This window comes from Mus caroli, unplaced genomic scaffold, assembly GCF_978045245.1.
Source record: "Mus caroli unplaced genomic scaffold, Mus_caroli_1 scaffold_12, whole genome shotgun sequence".
Lineage (NCBI taxonomy): Eukaryota > Metazoa > Chordata > Mammalia > Rodentia > Muridae > Mus > Mus caroli.
The window spans coordinates 89,775,030-89,795,438 of NW_028227267.1; the positions used below are offsets into that span (position 1 = coordinate 89,775,030).

Genomic DNA, 20,409 nt, shown 5'->3' on the forward strand with positions numbered 1-20,409 from the left:
GACATATGGTTCCTTCATCATCATTAGACCTCAATAGTTTGACATTTGATCCCGAAAGGAAAATATAGTATATAAATGCATCAATTTCAGAAAATTTCTAAAAGATCATATATAAAAACTTGTAAACCATCAAATTATGTTTAGAATAAGAAAACAACATAGAGTTACTTTCTATCTTAGATCTAATAATTTAGCATGTTGAATATGCTTACAAACCAAACACCTAGGATGGGAGAATATTTGCTCTTTATGCATACAAAAATCTCTGTATATAATGTGAATCACTTAGTTAAAATTCTGATGGTCATTTTTAAATAACAATGTCATATCAACACTTTTACTTATATCTGTCTCATATAAAAATTATAAAGACCATCACAAACTTTCACTAAGTAAATATTTCCTTGCCAATCTGAAATTCAAATTAAATGACAATAATGTGTGTATTTCAGTCATAAGACTAATTAGGAAAGCAAATTAATATAAATAAATAAGACATTCCACAGCAAGACCAAAACAAGCAGACCGGAAGGTAGGTGTTAGACAGCTAGGCTCCGTATCTTGAATCTTTAAGTAGTTTCTGATCCCTTATCTCTTGTAGTATAATTGTTCTTCTCTTGGGAAATCCATCCTTTTATCTCATTCTAGGCCACTGAAGGTTTTCCTTATGTGTTCAGCATATTTATTGGAGAGCATATATGGTCCCTGGGAAAGTCTCTAGAATCCTCCTCTGCCTAAAGATTTTTATCTGGCAGTGCTGCCATAATCCTATAACAATATGGGCATCTGTGTTTACCAATGACATCAGGTTTTATGTTTTTAAGCCTACGAGCAGAAATTCATGTCAAAATAGCAGTAGGATAGTTGAAATGTTTTAGAAAAGTAGCTCAATTGCTTCCAATACTTAGTTTTTTTTCAAAGCTTTGCATAATCCAATTCATTAATTCTTATTATAAATGTATGTGTATAAAGATGAAATTGAATGTACTTGCTTTATTTTATAAATAGTATATTGACTCCCTTCCCTTTGGTCCTGACATATATAGTTTTATTAGGGTTAAGATATAAGAAGTTTACCTTGCTGTTAGCTAATGAGATTCATATGCTGTTTATTTTTACTGAGTCACTCAATTGTTACTCTCTATCTTTCATTTTAACCATGTCCAAATTATTTGAATCCGAAGAATGTATGAAGAAAGCTTTCTCCCCTAAAATATTGCACAAAATGTTTATGAGTGCTCCTCTCTTTAGACCTTTTGAATCATCCCATAACAACAGCTATGGAAATGATGATATTCCACACAGCACAGCATCATAACCTGAAATTACCCCACGTTTACACTAGGAGGCATCTTCCCTCTACAAATCTCTCCACAAGACTAATGCATGGTACTTTGACCTAAAAAGAATCCCAAATGCAAAATATTACTGACTTATTTGTTTGCAATTGTGCATACTCAAAAATTGTTCTGCTGAATTAAAAATCCCTCTTTCCAATTTTTGATCTCCCTTTTCATATATTTTTGTTACATGAAAATAGTATGGATATAGATATGTATTTCTAAGTATAACATGTCAGTCTTTCTAATGTTTTGTGTGTATGCTTACAGGGCTGCCCATTTGGTACTGGATAATGAATTGGTGTGGTTTTTTCCTGGGATAAACTATTTCTCCCACTTTTAGCATTCTTAACTTTATATTACTGCTCCATCCTAGTGACTTGTTGTCTGATTTACATCATAGAGTTAGTTCCTTTGTCTTCCAATTGTCACAATTACTCCAAAACCTCATTCATCCTTTACATTTTTATTTTTTCATTAATTATATAGGTTCATATTACTTGTTCTTAAAAAACTTTGTGCAATATTACAAACCTCAAAACCTAATTATAATCTGAGTTTTCCTCTCATAGTCTCTAACTTCTTTTCTGTATACATTTTTAATAAGTGATAAAGGCTACAGTCCAGAAATACTTCCATTTCTTTCTTTTCCTTTATCTGAGGTATACAAGTAGACATTATTTTGGTAGGCCCATTATTCAAAATCTTGTATCAATTTGTCTTTCTACACACTTTCATAGATACATATTTGAACCACTGATGTGTCATTTATTGCACTTAATTAGATATAATTAAATTTTAATTTTTCCGTAAAACACACAGATACTTGTAGTTTTATTTTGGAATTTTGAAATCAATGTTCTCAAGACAATGGTAGTGTAGGCTACAAATATGTTGACATTTTCAGTGATTGCCTAACTATATATGGTCTTTATAACAGCCAGAAATATGTTCTATTATCATATACACACAAACAAGCACACACACGCACACACACACACACACACACAAACACCTATACATAGACACACAGAAACACATATACCTACACAAAGGCACACATACATAGACATACACCCATACACATGTGGCCACTCCCACATATAAAAGCACACATATATGTACATATATACAGAATTAGACAATTTCTATTTAAACATTACTGTGTCATAAAGTACAATTTCATCTACAGACTCTTCACTCATTCCTCACTCAATACTTATTTTATAATAAAACATAATTTTTATACTTATCATTAGCATTTGTCTAATTTGCTACTTGTAGCCAATGCCTCATTTTGAAATGTTTCGTTTGCTTTGTATTTATCTTATAGTCATACAAGAAATATGTCATATATTCCTAAAATTTGCCTCAAGGGCCTTCAGAAGATGGGCTTTAGATTACAACAAAGTCCTTGACTCTAGTGTCAACCTGCTTAAGGTGTCAGTTGTGGTTTTAATATCTATCTCTTCAACCTCATGAGCTAGCTGACACACACTTGAAGTGCTATCAGTATTTGCAGAATGAATAAATACCTGAGTGATTCATATGCAGTTTGAAAGGATAAAAGATGCCAAGATGTATCAAATAACTCCATTCTATTTAAATTGTGACAGAATGACCCATAAAGGTTCCAATAGTAGAGTTCATGACGACTTTATAACTGCCAGCCTCGAAATTTTGCTGAACTTGGAACTTGCAACTTGCTTCTAGACAAGAGACTGAAGAGGGGTTGAGACTGTGTAGTCTAAGACTTCATTAACACATTTAGCCCCAGGAATGATTCCTTGAGCGAATAGCAATCATAAATTCTTTCATGTCAATTCGGAGATATATGGTAGGCAAAGATTTCACAAACTAAATATAATTTGCTAGTTTGTACATAATTAAGCAAGACATTAAAAATAACTTTTAAAGATACAAAGTTTAACTATTCATATTTCACGAGACAAATTAAGAATTAATTCTTAATTGTAACAGTAACAGTCTAGTTTTGATATGATTATATAATAGTTTTTGACTACTTTTATACTAACAAAGTTATTTTCATTATACTTTTATTTCCATGTTATAGATTCAGATCTTAAGGAAATCTGATTTACAGTTATTGGGAAATGGGAGATGTTTGTCTAGTGTTAGAAAGAAAATTATTCAGTATGATAAAACCGCCAGGTATGCATCTTATTTGTGGAACAGTTGGCCAAGTGTGCTTGAGATACAGATGTGAAAACTTCAAACCTTTGAACACCACCTTGCCCATTACTCTTTGTTAAACTTGCTTTAGTGGTCTGCCAATAAAGCAGTAACTAATGATTTTATCTCTGAGTCAAAAGAATCTATTGCAAGATTTAATTCTACTTAAAATATTTTTTTTGGTTTTTATATGTGTTCAATATTTCCCCATCATTTAAACCATACTGAAATGTATAAAGTATGCACATCATATAGCCAACAGTGACTTTGGTAAAGAAAACTTTATTTTAAATTAAAATTATAAAGGAAAAAATAATGCAATGCCATAATTTTCAGACACTGAATCTTACCACTATACTACTTCCATGTTTAAACTTGGCATTTTAGAAAAAAAATAAAACATGGAAAAACTAACATAGAACAACAATAATAAAATAAGTTAACTCAGAATCACTTCAAAGTATAACTGTTTCATTGATGAATTTAGGTCCACTCTCAAAGTTGTACTTAATAATGGTAACAGAGCTTTGGAAGTTTATTAAAATTCTAAACATCATATATTTTGTCATGTACTTTTATAACATATTACTACAAATAGAACTTATTTTAATTATACTATAATTAATGTATCACTTTAATACAAATATACAATGCATACCAAAATTCAGTTAAAATCCAGTAGAGGGGCTAGGAACATGCTTTCACAGGTAATGCACTTGCTAGACAAATGTGAGTTTACAACTTTGAATTCTAAAAACTATGAAGGAACGTAATACAGCACACATGTAACCCCCGGGTTCTTACGCAACTGAGGAACTAGGTAGCCTGATGTAGGCTACTTCAAACTACACCCAGACAGTCCCTCAAACAAGGTAAAAGATGAAGAGGAAGACCTAGGTTATCTTCTGATATTTACATATGATGTAAGACACTTGCATGCTCATATATATATATATATATATATATATATATATATATGCTCCTAAATGCATGTACAAACACACACATACAGATACACAGACCTCCCCCAACATAGACACAATCAATCAACCTAAAATTCCAATATATTCTAATATGATTAAAGTTGTTTCATTAATTTTATACATGGCCGAGAAACTAAAATATTGATCATTGTAAGAGGTTTCCTGGGTCACATCTACATCTATGAACTGATAATAAAATCAAGTATGTGCTTCTTTCTCTTCCTGGAAGAACTGTCTCATTACAGTCAACAAAAAATATGAATTTCTTTAAGAACAGTCTTTACAAATATTTCTAAGTAATGGAGATTTGGGGGAAGAGGGAGGATGAGAAAGAATAAAAAGGAATGTCACATCTTTAAAATAAAATAAAACCATCTGAGCAAGATGTAAGTCATGCTTGGTAGTATTAATGAAGCCAAAAATCTATGACTAAAGGGCAAAAGAACCTATAGAACAAGTTGATGAGTGTGCAGTCAGCATTGGATAGACTCAAGTGTGTGTGTGTGTGTGTGTGTGGTTGCGGGAAGAGCACAAGAATTTGGGATGGAACAGTGAAGGGGGGCATCAAGGTATTGGAGGGAAGAAAGGGTGAAGAAAATGTAATGAATATATTATATACATTATATATGATACCAGTATGAAATTAGCAAAGAATAAAAATAGAACAAAAAATACAGTGGCGGTGAATAACAGAGGGAAGAGAGTAAAGATTCTGCATGATTGCAGCTAGGCAATATTCAAAGAAACTGGAAGTTTCCTTCATATATGATTCCTTGCATGGATCACAGATACAGCCTATTCCTGAGTGATGGGCCTTCAAATTAAATGCATTTTTTTTCTAAAGAGGCCTTGGTCATGCTGTTTAGTCACAGAAGTAGAACCCTAACATGAGTATCTTTGCCCAAGGGGTGCATCACAATAAAGAACATGTACTAGATGAATCTTTCTTATGATGTGGCCCTGAGAAAGCAAAATACAAATAAGTCAGAAGAAAGCTCTCAATATTCTCCTGCAGGGTGTGCCTTCCATGTTCTTGCTATTTCCCACATCATGCAGTTTCTAATTGTCTACAGTCTCCTTGTCATACTGAGAAACAAAACCTTTATCACAGTGGCTTTAGAGGTAGGTTTTAGATCCTTATTACAGCACATGCAGGGATCTTCAGTGTTTACATTTACTTTTTTTAAAAAATCAAAAAATGATGAATTATTAAATGCACAGTGTTAACAACTCAATACTACACGTTGAAAAAAACAAAGAATAGTGGATATACTCTTGCAACCATTTAGGTATGTGTAAGTTGTGAATTTGTGTTTAGAAGTAGAAAGAACATAAGTTATAATCCAGTTTCCCCAAATATTCTCTACTCAGCAATAGTTGTCCATAGTAATTTGTTAAAAGGCATAATGTATTTAGTTACACATAAATATCCAAGTTTTAAATATTTAAAAATAAGTAAGAGCCACAACAAGTAGCTGACTGAGACAAACACAGATACTTAAACATCTAACCAATGGACTGAAGTCGGGGACCCCTGTAGTTGAATTAATGCAAGATGGGAAGAAGCTGAAGAGGATATTGACCCCATGGAAAGACCAGCAGCCTCAACTAACCTGGAACCCTGAGATCTGTCTCAGACACTGAGCCATCAACCAGACACCATACACTTGCAGGTTTGAGGCCCCAGACACATATACAACAGAGGACTGCCTGGTCTAGCCACAGTGAGATAAGAGGCACCTAACTCTCCAGAGATGTGAGGCCCCAGGTAGCGAGGAGGCCTGGTGGGTAGTATGGAGGGGCATCCTTTTGAAGACAGGGGAAGGAGGAATTGGAGGAGGAATAGTAGTAGGACAGACTGGGAGGGGCACAACAACTGGACTACAAAATAATAAAAGTAATAAAAAATGATATCTAATATATTTGAAAAAATAGGATTACTTTAAGGCATAACAAGTATTTTTAATTCATCCTATGCTGGAGTCTACTTTCTTACTTCACTTGCAAGAAAATTATAGCTTTTCAAGAAAATATAAAAGTCCAGAAAGTGGGGTCCACAGAGGAAAATGAACACAACTAAAACATAAAGGAAGATGACAGGCGTTAACTAGTATGTCAACATCTCTCCATCACACTTCACTAATTCCTCAAAGTTAATTACAACTCTGACTAGACAATGTAAAGAAGACGTAGCATAGAATTATTCACTACAATTTAAGAATATACTGTTTAAGATTGTAATTTCCAGTGTTTTCTAACGTTTAAGATTATAACATTTCCAGAGTATTCTAGTGAATGATGCTCTAGGCACTAACAAAAAGCTTGTAATTTCAGTGTAAGGAGTCATGTTAACCCATGACTCCAGACAAATCATTGATGACCTAAATTGTCTAATCTCCAAGCAGTGATGAATCAGGACAAATTCTACGAAGAAGCCCCATTTCAATTCTTTTTACTGACCATCTTCCTCCCCGGGTAAAAATCCCCATCTCAAATAGAATGGTGCTTATTTCTAGGGCATTTTTAAATAGATATCACTAGTTTATTTAAAAGATTATAAAAAAATAAAAAGTTAAGGGGCATCTTTAAAAAGATTTAAATGTGTATTTTCCTCAGGTTTAGTACCTTGTCCATTTTTCCCACTGGGCAACTGGCCTAGATCTTTTGTCTAGGACTAAACAGTCATTGTGTGACTAGCATGGCATATTGGACAAAGATCTAGCCAAGGGCAATGTAGCTAACTCCTACTTTAAAAGCTTAACAAAAATGCTCTCTCTCTCTCTCTCTCTCTCTCTCTCTCTCTCTCTCTCTCTCTCTCTCACTATCTCTCTCTCTGTGTGTGTGTGTGTGTGTGTGTGTGTGTGTTTATTGGAAGATTTGGGAGAATATATCAAAATAGTGACAAAAAACCTCCAGTCTAAAAAGGCATCCAGTCCACTTTTTCCTAAATCAATTCACCAACTATCAGTAGCACACAAATTTCTTATAGATCATTTTTCTTCTCTAAACTTATATAATGATTTCTTCTCATATTACCAAGTATACAAGTTCAGCGAAGAAAAAAAAGTGTAAATGAAATAAAAATAAATGTTATCCATAATTATTTATAGCAATGTTTCTTATAAAGCATTCATATTGTAAAACATGGACCACAATTTGTTTGAAATGTATATTTAAGGAAGGATTGCCCCAGTACAGGGGAACGCCAGGGCCAAAAAAATGGGAATGGGTGGGTAGGGAAGTGGAGGGGAGGGTATGGGGGACTTTTGGGATAGCATTGGAAATGTAATTGAGGAAAATACGTAATAAAAAATATTTAAAAAAAAGAAAATTAAAGCTTTTTACTTTGGTTCAGTCTATCTGTAGTAATATGTTATTGCTTGTAGGACGAAAAGACAACTATCATGCTAATTTGTACATATGTATTTTTCTATAATGGTGATGAAATGTATTATATTTTCGTTAAATTTACCTGTACTTTGGTACTTCTCACTTTACCCTGAATGACCACAGACAGATAATTCTCTGACAATGAAAATAGAAAATAACTATCATCTTGTTCACCTAGTTAATATATCCTAAAAGCCACCTTTTCCTTTTAGATGAATATTTTTAAATTTCTAATTCAATTAGTTAAGTAGAAAATTACCCAGATGTTCATCATTTTCTAAAACCCAGTGATTAAACTCACTGCCCTCTGTCATACTGTGTGTGATTCTAAAGGATTTCATTATTCTAGCTAAAAGGAAATTGATGATACTTTTAGGCATGTCTAAGTCCTTTACCTGGAATTTAATGTATTTCTCCAACTTTACAGACTCTTGGGTAAAATACATTTGCCAGTCTATGGAGAACTTGTACAGGTGTGTGCCAGGATATTTAATGGTTGTATTTCTGTGGCTATTTTGAATCATACTCAAAGGCAAGAGCATCCAAACACTCGTAGACAATGTGGTCAAAAATTACACTGAAAATACTTAGCTTAGTGCTAGTTAGAGAAAATTGTAGACTATGAAAACTGTTTGAATGGAGCTATCATAAGCTCTACCTATCGACATCACCTCCATACAATTCCTTGGAAAATGTTACTCAATGAGATAATCTAGAATCATCAGTTAGTAAAGCTAACATGCCAGGAAATCCGTAGAAAATAAAGAATTATCCAGCTCTCTCAAGCTCACTTTGAGAAATACGGTTTTGAGACTTTTACCTCTCAATATTTGATATAAAAATGTGCTTAATGTTTTGCTCATGCAGACGAGACACAGACATTGAAAATGATGACATGGGATTTACTTCTAAATGATTTCCTGGAATAAAGGGAAATGTCTGCAGTGAGATCTGATGTAACTGCCCACATTTAGCAGTTGTTAGTGAAAAAGAGCCTGATGAGATCCCTGCATAGGCAGTGGTCCGGTTTAGGTGGGACAGTGTGAGAGAAGGAAGTACTAACACAGACCTCTCTGCCCAGACAGGCTCAAAACTGTAGAAGTAAGTGAACGCGAAAGCTGAATTACCAGAAGGGAACTTGTTAAGAAAGCCTGTCTGAGCGTGTGACCTCCTCTAGATATTCCTACTTCACAGAAATGCCAGAGGCACAGTAATGTCTGAAGCAGAAGGTGCTAAAGAGCTTGAGATTCATGGGAAAGCCAGCTTAACTTCACTTCCTCCTCTAGCGAACCGATGTGAAGCAGGTTAAAGAGCAGGACAAGTTGTCTGTTTTGAATGTGTGTGCTCTTTGTCATTTGATGTTCTTGTTCTGGTTAGGACGCCCTCTTGCTGTGCTTACTCAGTATTTCTTTTCACTAAATAAACAAAAAGTGTGTGTGTGGGGGGGGGCATACAAAGATATGTCTAATATTCCTGCCCAGAACCCTCCAAGGGCATTCTACCACCATGAAAAAAAAGGATATTTTTTCTTAAAAATAGAAATCATTTTCATTATTCTGGAAGGAGTATTATAATTTTCATTGCTTTTTAAAGTTACCTTGTCACCAAGGATATTTTGTTTGTTTACATGTTCTTAAAAAAAATATTGCTCAATAACAACGCTGTCCTAGCTCAAGATCTCCTTGACAGGCAGAAGTCCCTTTAAAGCAGTAGTTCTCGACATTCCCAATGTTGTGACCCATTAATACAGTTCCTTGTCTTTTAGTGACCCACCAACAATACAAATATCCTGTTGCTCCTTAAAGAAGCATAACATTGCTGTGGTTATGAATTGTCATGTATATATTTTTGGATATCCAGGTTTGCCAAAGGCATTGAGAGCCACAGGATGAGAATTCTGCCCTGCTTTAAAGGGAATATTTGAGAATTTCCAAGGTCGGATGTGGCTCCTTGGATGATGTAGGGTTTAGCCCAGATACATTCCTTTCAACCTACTTATGCAAAACTCAATTATTCAAAACACAAAACATGAATAAAAATTTATGAAAGAATTATCTCCTTTTTTTTCTCAGACGGATTCACATCACATTCAATAGTCTTTATTCTGTGTAAATAGTCCTTTAGAAGATAGCACGCAAAATGACACAGACAAATATATGTATGCACAGACACACAAAAACATATTTCTATTTCTATTACATATCATCCACAATAGTCTAATGATCTGTATTTTATCAATCTTAACTGCTTATTCTGTAACCCTTTTGACACCAGATTATACTTAAACAAAAATATTCTTTCAGATATATATATATATATATATATATATATATATATATATATATATATGAACATTTGAAAATCACTTTAATGGCTCATAAACTAAAAAGAATATCACACCATTTCAAGGGTCAACATAGCAAATACATCACACTACATTTACATCAAGACGTATAGCATTAATTATAGCAGGTATAGCCCATTGTCCCTCACTGGCAGAACAGGGTGACTGACCATTTAAACAAGTTTCAGCAGCACACAGCTCAACTGGAACAGCAGCAAGCTAAGAAGACAGGAAGAGGACTCACCAGAATTGGGGTCGGAGTTGCCGTCTGCTTCGGTCCTCTTGTCCGGAGAGGCCTGGTCGTAGAATTCGTCCTGTGGCTGAACCAGAGGAAGAGGGTGTGAGATCAGGGTTCCACTACCCACCGGCTCGTGGTCTCCCAGACCACTGTCACTGCAGCTTTCCTGGGAGCCATCCGGGAGGTGAAAGGTAACACGGCGCTGAGACTACAAAGAAGACCACAGGACACGCAGTTAACACTGGCTTCTCCCTGGCACCAGGCTCATGCGCAGCAGAACACAGATTCAAATATTACAGCACATAAATGATATAGTATAAAGTCAAAGTATGCAAGGCTAGGAATAAAGAGCCAGCGTTTTTCACTTGCATTTACTAGGTAATGGACAACTGGCAAGTTACCAAAACAAATGCATACCTTTAATAATGGGAGGGCATAAAACTAATGTAAAACCTTGGGGAAAATTTAAGAAAAATAAAGGCGCATACTTGGACTCATGAAATTATAGGGAATTCCCAAATACCAAATGCATGGACTCATTTGTTTCACAGAATTGAGTAGATGATTGTTTATTTTTGAGGCCCTCTCCTTCTGAGAGACTTGCAATGGAGTACAGTTGTGTTGTATAGACTTACTTCTCAGTTTGCCCTTTAAATTATGAAATATAACGATAATAATAAAGTAGCATCAAACAAGAACGAGTTTATGTTTCATTAAAGCTAGACATGGAAAAAATTAATTAAAATTGTTACTACACATAATAAAGGTATGTTAAGTTGATATTGATATATATTGAAGGAAATCACTTTATTCAAAACTTGAAAACAGAGTCAGGGAGTGGTTCATGAGCTATATTCGCTCACTGGTTCGGGTTTTATGCCGAGCCTCTTTTAAAGACATTGCAGTAGAGATGTATTTAGCATAGTGCCTTGGCATGCATTGCATATATGAACCACGTAATGAGCTAAGATGTGCTTATAGTTACTTCAGTGAAAGTCAGTGCTTTAGTACAACAAAAGTCTGCGTTCTAGCATGGACCAGAGTTCAGTTTTCACGGTCAATGTGCTTTGGGTTGATGTAATACATGAGATATAAAAATACGTGCAGCTATGTGGGGGTGAAAATGTAATCTGTAGGGAATTACATATGTTGGTAAATGAATACTATAGTACTGAAAATAATTTCCATTCTTTCACAGCCAAAAGACCTTCCAGTATGATGCTACACATGATTACTTTTATAGAGATTAAATGACATTACTAATACATAGAAACAGATAAAATTCGAATAGATGGTGTATAATAAAACCATCTCCCAGCATTTAATATTTGTGTTTTTCAGGCGATAATTTACAGAGTATATTCAAAGAAGCAGGCATGCCGCTAGAAGCAAATTCAGTAGGCAGATGTAATGCAACTCTATAAAATGCCTTTATAGACTGACAATACAACACAGCCTATTTTCTATGAGTCACTGGTTCAAATCCAGCTAAAAGTCATCCTGGAGAATAGCTGATGCTACTTTATTGCTGTTCAATGGCCTATGTGAAATGAGTTGATAGTTCAGTACATTTTTAATGAACTGACACCAACATCCCATAAACTATAATCATAAATGGTACTAATTGTGTCTCATGTCGCACATTTTCCCTTTACACGAAACTCTTGGTTTAGCATCATTCATTCCCCTTCTGAAGGTTGTCTTGTATGCCAATGTGAGTCCTGTGATGGCAAAGCAAGGTGGACACAGATAGCAACATCAGACAGGCACCAGCCCTCCTGAAACAAAGGTTATGCTACCGTGTTTACTGTTGTGTTTCCTCTCACTTGACATTTAACTGTCAAGGAAAAAGTTCCCCTAAGTTCATACTTCAATATGTTCTACATCTGCTATGATCTTTTATGGATGAAGTGAATATCAAGGGCATTGAGCTCATTGGCCGTTATATATGATGGTCAGCAATGATTTCTAAGATTTCTATCCAGGAGAAAGCTAAGGACAAGTCACATTGTCCTCTGAAAAGTTTTAAATACTGCATACACCATCAAGGGTCCTTTATTTCATAGAAAATGAAATTACATTTAATACATATGAAAGAAAAATATAATGCTGCTTTAGTTATAGTATTTTTCTCCACGCAATATTTCTCAAAATATGTAACAGTAGTTATCTCTTATTTTAGCAGTTCTTACAATATGGATATATGTGTATTTGTATATTAAGTATCTAGTATATATTAGAAATATTATTAAGAATAATGAGTGAAATATTTTCTTCTAAAAGTATTATAATGAACTTGGTAGACTCTATCTTTCATATGTTACACTATATATTTTAAATATTTTTTATTTTTGACATTATAGTATAGTTATGATATTTAAATGCTATGAATGAGAATAGAAAAATAAAGATGTAGTTTTTAAAATTTCAATGAAATACTGTAAATAAGAATGATATCATAATTCATATTTATTAATTAACCTGACACAAATATGTCTAAAAATTATTGCCAGAACTGTGCAGTATTTTTCAGTCTGTGGAGGGACAGGATGGATACTAAGAATTGGTAAGTGGCTGCAATGGACTGAATAAAAATAATCAAACATACCCATTGCAGTGGTGGTGAGAATGGCAGGTCTAAATGACCAGAGACTGGTTCTGAGGCAGCTAGGTTAGGGAAATGATGGGGATTGCTTATATAAATCTAGTCAGTGGGAAAGGAGGGGAACAGACAAGGAAGGACGGGCTTCAGCTGGGTCAGAGGACTTCCAAGACTATCTGCTAGGTCAGCAGACTGCCTGTCACATGATGTCTGAGAGGCCAGTTCTCTGGAGGAAAGCAGAAGCCTAACTGGCTTTATCATGACAGGACCTTTGTCTCTCTGGAGTAGAGAAGGTTTAAGCCTGATTTTGGCAGTGAGCAGCCCCATTCCTGTCTTGCTCTCTGAGAGATGTCCAGGATATGTAAGTGTTGTCTGAGTGTAGAGCAAGTGATCATATGTACTTTAACTCCCGTGCTAGATCGTTTGCTCTGGCTCAGAAAGAGGTTAGTCTATCTCTGGCAAGAAAACATGAGAAAATATTGCCTGGCCCATACAGCATTGTAAGATCAGAAAGTCGCAAATAAAAAGAGTTTCTGCTGCATAATAGAAGTATTATATACATACACGATAAAAGGAAGTTGTAGTAGTTTATCTTCATATGTGTGTGTGTGTGTGCGTGTGTGTGTGTGTGTGTATAATGAATGAATTTGTCACGATTAGTCAAAAAGTATTTGCTTCCATTCACTAACATTAAGCATTAAAATTTTCATATGAAAAGCAGAAAATGTAGCTTTTGTCACAGATGTTGCTTCAGACCCTATTGTTTGAAAAGAACTTGCACTTTAGACAAAGCTCTGTAGTTAAAAGTGAGGAACATATAGAAGTCTAGAGTTTCACAAATTTGATTCTAGTACAGGGTAGTACATGGACTCTTTACACTAACATTTGAAAGGTATAAATTAATGTGATCAATATTCAAAGAGGGTTCTTAATGTATATTTTATGAAAACCACTACAGGCTATGGTTTTAAATGTCTCCATTATCACAAATTTGTTTAAAAAATATCATTCAAAAGGATCCCACTAGTAATGATAAAGTAAATATTTAAACCACAGAATTATTTTATGATTCATTTTATTATTTGAAAATGGCAAGTTAAATTAACGTCCTACTCTGTGTTAAAAGTATTTACATTAGATAGGTTCACATATGAAGAATTTAGGCTTATTTTTAATCTGGAAATTACTTAAAGATTTAATAGTCTATTCTTATCAATTACATTTTTTTAAATCTTAAAAAATAAGATAAGGTGATTCTCTTTACTGTCAAAAACTAGAGTGGAATTCACAATATCCAGTTTTATGCAGAAGAGTCTTTTAGCTACTAATTAATTTATTCATTTAATGATTAATTCGTGAGTGCCTATTATCTACAAGAACATATCCCCACCGCTATGGAAAGTATGGTGAAGAAATCACTGAATCCCAGAGTTTTCTAAAAACTATCACATAATTAAAGGTTTTCCTAATCTGTGTCCCCACTTGTACTTAAGGCTTATTGGACTACGAACTATGCCCTTTTTAGATGGAATCCCATTCTAATTCTTTCAAACTATACATACAGACTTGAAGAAAAATCAGTCCAAGGAAAGGGAGCATTTACTGTAATTTTTTAGAAGCTTACTGTTCTTTAATCAGAACTATTAAGGGCTTATTTATAAGCAATACTGTATCATAAGGAGAGGCATTTTCCGAGTTTCTGCCATAATAATCCATATATTTGACAGATTGAAATTTAAGCATATTGTGAATTGATGACAACAATAATAAATATGAAATTGAAGAGTAACAAGAAGTGTTAGCATAGTCTAGTTTCATTGCAAGTCCCCAAAACTTCTTTTTATATGCCATTTAAAACTTTTTAAAAACTAAGACTTAGGTAATAAGCACATTGAAGAATCATTGAAGAGATAATAAGTACGGGGCAAGATGTCAAAGGTAGACACTCCACGTTTTATGAACTTATAATAAAAATTTACTGAGTTCATGTAAGTGAACTGGACTTGATTCAGGCAATGGAAATGGGACAAACCAGCAAGGGGGATGCTTTAGTTCACCAGGAGAACACTTTCGAATGGCCCACTCCCTTTTCTCATCATTCTGGCCACTTGTAAAGGCAGCAATGGGACAGTGAACTGCTGTTAATGTCTCCTCTCCTTCTTTAACATTGACATTGTTCAGTATTTTTTTTAAAGGAAATGCTAGGTTTGTGTTTGGTGACTGTGTGTAACTATTCCAGTAACCAAAGAGGAAAGCTGATGATTCAGCAAATTAAAAACAATTTTTGATCACTAATCTTTCCTACTCAAATAAATACAACTAAGGATGTGTATGATTGCAGTCACTTACAGCTGTCGTGATAGAGGCAGTGAGGCACTCCCTACATTGTATCTGCTGCACGCTTAACCACCGCCCTAGCTGCAGCTACTCACTGTTTCTTTGGGGGATATCACCGTCACCTTTTATTTCTAAATGACTCCACAATTGAGATGTTTCATTTTTACACTTTTAAAATGCATGTGAGATACTCTCCCCGATGTAAATGTGATATATTTTATATGTAAATGCCTTAATGTAAAACGAGCTATTGAAAGGAAGTGTGTATTTTATGTGCATTTTAGCATGTCTTAGATACCTATTAAGATTGTTTTTTAATAATAGAAGCCCTAATGTAAATTGCCCATAGCAGCACTTTTACAGTACTTTGAACTTTATTCCTATTTGATTTTAATCTAGTGACAGAAATGTAGGTAAATTTATCTTCAAACCTATTTGATATATTTTGAGAACCCAAGAAACTAGAAGGTTCTTTAAGTATGTAGACTTGATTTTTGGATTTAAATATTTTGAACAAAATAAAACAAAAATCTGGCTTTTACCAAGTTTTCTCTTGTGGGATGGTACAGAAAAGGAAAAAAAAAAGTTTTAAACTGATTTCACCCCTGAATCAGGGAATGTGACCCCACCCTTCATGCTCCCCCAGGGTCAACACAAAGAGAAATGATTAAACAATTCACATTGTGGGTCACACTGTTTCTTATATTCTTTAATTCTTGCTATCTGAAATGGCCTTAACCTATTTCTCACAGTTAAATGCTGCCCAGTAGGAATGTAGTATTTTATCAGAGCATTCAAAATATAAAATGACTGAATTAAACTAGAGCAGCTGTTCGTGAATCTACAAGATTTTTTCACATCTATAAATTATATGTACAGAAATGTGGAAAAAAAAACAACTCAGCAAGAGTCCTTTCCAATTTTACTTACTGGTAAACAAACCCATGTGACAAAGTAGGCTACCCCTCATCATATTTACAAAATCAGCATACAAGATAATTGCAGCAATTTAATTAGAAATTATACTAAATTATGACTGTTATTAAAGTAAACATATATGGAATTAAGTACTGGGAGGAGATGCTTCTTTGGGTAAGGATAACTTTCTGAAATATATGTGTCTGAAATGTCAGTCCTGAAAAAGGAATTTGAGTCTGATTTGTGTCTAGTATCTGAGAACTCATTTTAGCTAAATTCTGTAATATAAACAAGAGACCAAATGCATTTCTGTAGAATCAACCTCAATAATAATTATCAGTAAAAAATAAAATTTTAACCTCATTGTAGAGCATGTCTCTACTCAAAGCATGCTTTTACGTTATAGCTCCATAATACATTATAAGCTAGGTCTTCAAGCCATGGAAGCCACATAGGGGAATATAAACAACTGTATGTGTGTAACTATACACACATATGCACAGAGTATTTTATTCCTTGTATGTTCAGAATAATTTCAAGGTCATAATTACATTTAAGCCCCAAAACAGATTTAACCCATCTGAAGACATACCATATTAGGGAATCATGAAAAAATGAAAAAAATATACAATTCCTATACAAAGCCTTGAAAAATTGCTATTAATTCACATTAATATTGTTCAGAAGGTCTTATAAATTATTATTTCTATAACAAATGTGGTGATCTCCATCAGGAAATATTTTGTTTAAATATTTGAACTATATTTTATTAAATATATCATGCTATTGTAGTAGAAAGAACATTAAGAGCCTTTTAGAGTTGTTGAAGAAACAGAAGTTTCTTTTTACTGTCACTATTTAATGTAATGTGCACCTGTCTGACCTTGGACAACAAGAATTCCCAGAGTATACCTGACTAGCCAGCCTATGGCTCAAGGAAGCAGCTGAATAAGAATTGATTTAGCAAAGGATCAAAGAGAAAAACCAATGACCTTAATCTTGCTCATAATGCTTGTGTGTGTATGTGTGTGTGTTTTGTAAGTCTCTTAGAAACAAGAGATAGCAAGTACAGTGCACAAAAAGTAAGTAAAGATCCAGATATAAAACCAACCATAAACAGAGAGGACCCAAGAGTAACACTGTTCACCTAATCCTGAATCTCTCTCCCCGGTGCTTCTATGGCTGCTCTAGTAAAAGTTCATAGGAAGAAGAAATGAAGAACACATGGGAATGTTGTCCTTGGCTATCAAGACCATAGCAAACAGTTTTATGTGCTCATGTAATTATTGGAATGTCATCTAATCCTAGATTCACTAATAAGTGACAAAATACTGGTAGATATGGACTATGGGATAAAATAAATATAAATTGGTAAGTGAAAGATCAGTCTGGAGGAAGAAACAGAGATAGATATTGGCAGGCAAAGAATAAACACTACATGTTACATGCTAGCATTGCTAAGAGGCTACCATCTACTTTATTTGATCTTTATACAAGTATTAGGAAAAATCACATCTCTGGAAACACAAGCAACTCTGAACTTATGCATTTTTGAAAGATCTCATTTAAATATTGTTTAAATTTGAATGTTGGTTTTAAAGAACAGGAACAGCTCATATTGTGCTTGTAGATTTTAATTTAAATCAGGAAAATAATATTTTTCCAAAACAATCCTGTTGCATGTCTGTGTGTGTGTTTGTAAATAAATCATTATATGCTATAAAAGTTACATTCCAACTCTTATATAAACAGACACAACTCATCCCTTGCTATGTCTGGGAACATGATATTTTCTCATTCTTAAAGCGTAAAATTTTTAAAAATGTATCTGACATCATTAATAAGATAAATATTTACGACTGATGATATAGAATCTAAAATCCCCTATTGAGTACAGGCAAACATAAAGGCATATTCTGATGCATACAGGTTACATTAATATTGCCTCAGAGTTGTAAAGTTTAAAGTAACATGACACATAGCTGGCTGTTTCCATGTTCATTCATGCATGTGGTGGCTAAGGGCAGATGTCCATTTCCCTCCATCACTTTCCTTCCTTTTTCAAGGCAGAGTCTTTTTTATAAAAGATAAAAAACAAAAGTAAAAAAATAGAGTCCAGTTATTGTTTAGGAAATAATACTTCATAGAGTTTAGAGTTTATCTTGTATATTTGATATCTTAAAATTACAAGAAGTCTTTATTTAAGAAATTTAAGAGAATACAGATTTTATAACATTCTTCTAAGTACTGTACAGTTAGTAATATTAGTTTAATCATAGTAGTAGAGCAAGAGATGAAAAATTGAAAATTCGCCATGTCTTGAAAGCCTGTATAATATTATTTGAGACATTGTTAGGGTTTGATATCTTTGCTCTTAATCAACTGAATATATTTTATGTTTAAGTTTTGGAGTGGATGTTGTGTTGTGTGAGGTATAGTTTCTTATTTGTATAGCTGTGTTAGCACATGAACATGCATATGTTTGCATATGTGTTTGTATCCATGTGAACATTCTTTAAAGGCACTATTATTCATGCCTGAAGATAGTTGATATTGCCTGGCCAAGGATTTTCAGGATTCCACAACCTCTTCCAGTTCTTACATCGCACAAACACCACCATAACTATGACTGGCTTTTTTGTTTGTTTGTTTGATTCTGGGACTTCAAACTCATATATATCCATGTGCTTGCTCAGCAGTTATTTTATGGATGATTCCTCTCCCCAGACACTGTTTTTTATTTCTCAATATTTAAAAATATATGGGCGTTGTTTTTTGTTCTTGTGAACAATAATAACATATACAGTATAGGTTACAATAATATTGGGCATTAAAATTATAGTTGTCTATCATTATAGAATTCATATCCCTAATTCTTTAAGGACATATAGCATTAACTGTAGTTGAGAACAAAGGAGATTTTCAAGGATAATATTCCTCTAAATTCATAGCTTTTGGTGCTTAAATAAAGATCAACCTCAACCTTTTCTTAGTGAGAACGGAGGAATGCTCTTTTTGGATCATAAGTTTAGCAATAACGCTGAAGGTTGAATAGGATCAGATGAATGGTCACAGACTTCACAAGAGGGTTAAAACTGGAAATCTGAGAAAGCTTCTACAGCAAACTTTCCAACCTATATATATTGAACAATAACTTTCAGATATGGAAATATCATATAAATATTTCTGAAATGTTTAGTAAGTATTAATAGGTGTGCTATCAAATAGAGGTGTCCTATAAGCTGGAGGAATTATGTTTTAAATCTCCTGCACCCTGTAAAATATGTCGTATCCACAAGTCTGCTAGAATCAGAGCCCTTATAATGATCTTCAAAAAAGAGACAATGAGGTAGTTGGAATACACATGAATAAGATCTTGTATCATTTCTCTTGGGTTGAATAGTCTTTGTTCTAAACAGTCTAAGTAGCTGGACTTTCTTTCAAAAAGAAAAAAAATCCTACTCTTACTGCAGACATCACTGTGACTTTGAGCCTGATATTTGAAACAAAATCACTCCTACATCTCAGTGATAATCGCTTCTTGCCCTGTGGCTTTTTAATCTTCCCTTTGAAAACATTACTGAGTCTCCAATCTCAGTTATTTGTGGACTGGGGATAATTTGTTTCCCTGAACATAAGTACAGAATTCAAACATGTGTTGAGATTGTATGCATGTAAAACCTTTTTTTAAATTAGTTGAATTTGTAAGACAATGAACAGTAATCAGGAAAAGAAATGTAGATTTATATTCTACCATGTTATCTTTATAACAGAGATAAGTGAAGCTCTCAGTCCTCATAAAACAAGCTTCATTTCACAGCATATGGACAACTTTACAAAAAAGACAACTGGGCACAGTGCAGAGGGCAAAAATATGGGAAGCCTGGACCCAATAGATCCATATACAGTACAACTCTTGCTCTTAAGAATCGGGAAATAACATGGAAAAGAAGATTGAAAGATTATAATAACCGAAGGATCAAGAAGTCTTCTGGGATTGGTAAAAATCTTTCCCCAATCTGTTGGTTGCCTTTTTGTCTTATTGACAGTGTCCTTTGCCTTAC

At 34.0% G+C, this 20,409-nt stretch overlaps 1 protein-coding gene across 5 annotated transcripts in view; it reads right to left on the reverse strand.

Annotated features, from left to right (window-relative positions):
* Pcdh9 (protocadherin 9) overlaps positions 1 to 20,409 on the reverse strand; it is an 865,561-nt gene that overhangs the window by 281,223 nt on the left and 563,929 nt on the right. For 3 of the 5 annotated variants that reach the window (XM_021181286.2, XM_021181285.2, XM_029469350.2), the window contains one exon: positions 10,495 to 10,696. In XM_021181286.2, the coding sequence (XP_021036945.1) occupies positions 10,495 to 10,696 (202 nt within the window). The remainder of the gene's footprint in view (positions 1 to 10,494; positions 10,697 to 20,409) is intronic. The other 2 variants (XM_021181288.2, XM_021181287.2) reach the window with 1 other exon arrangement.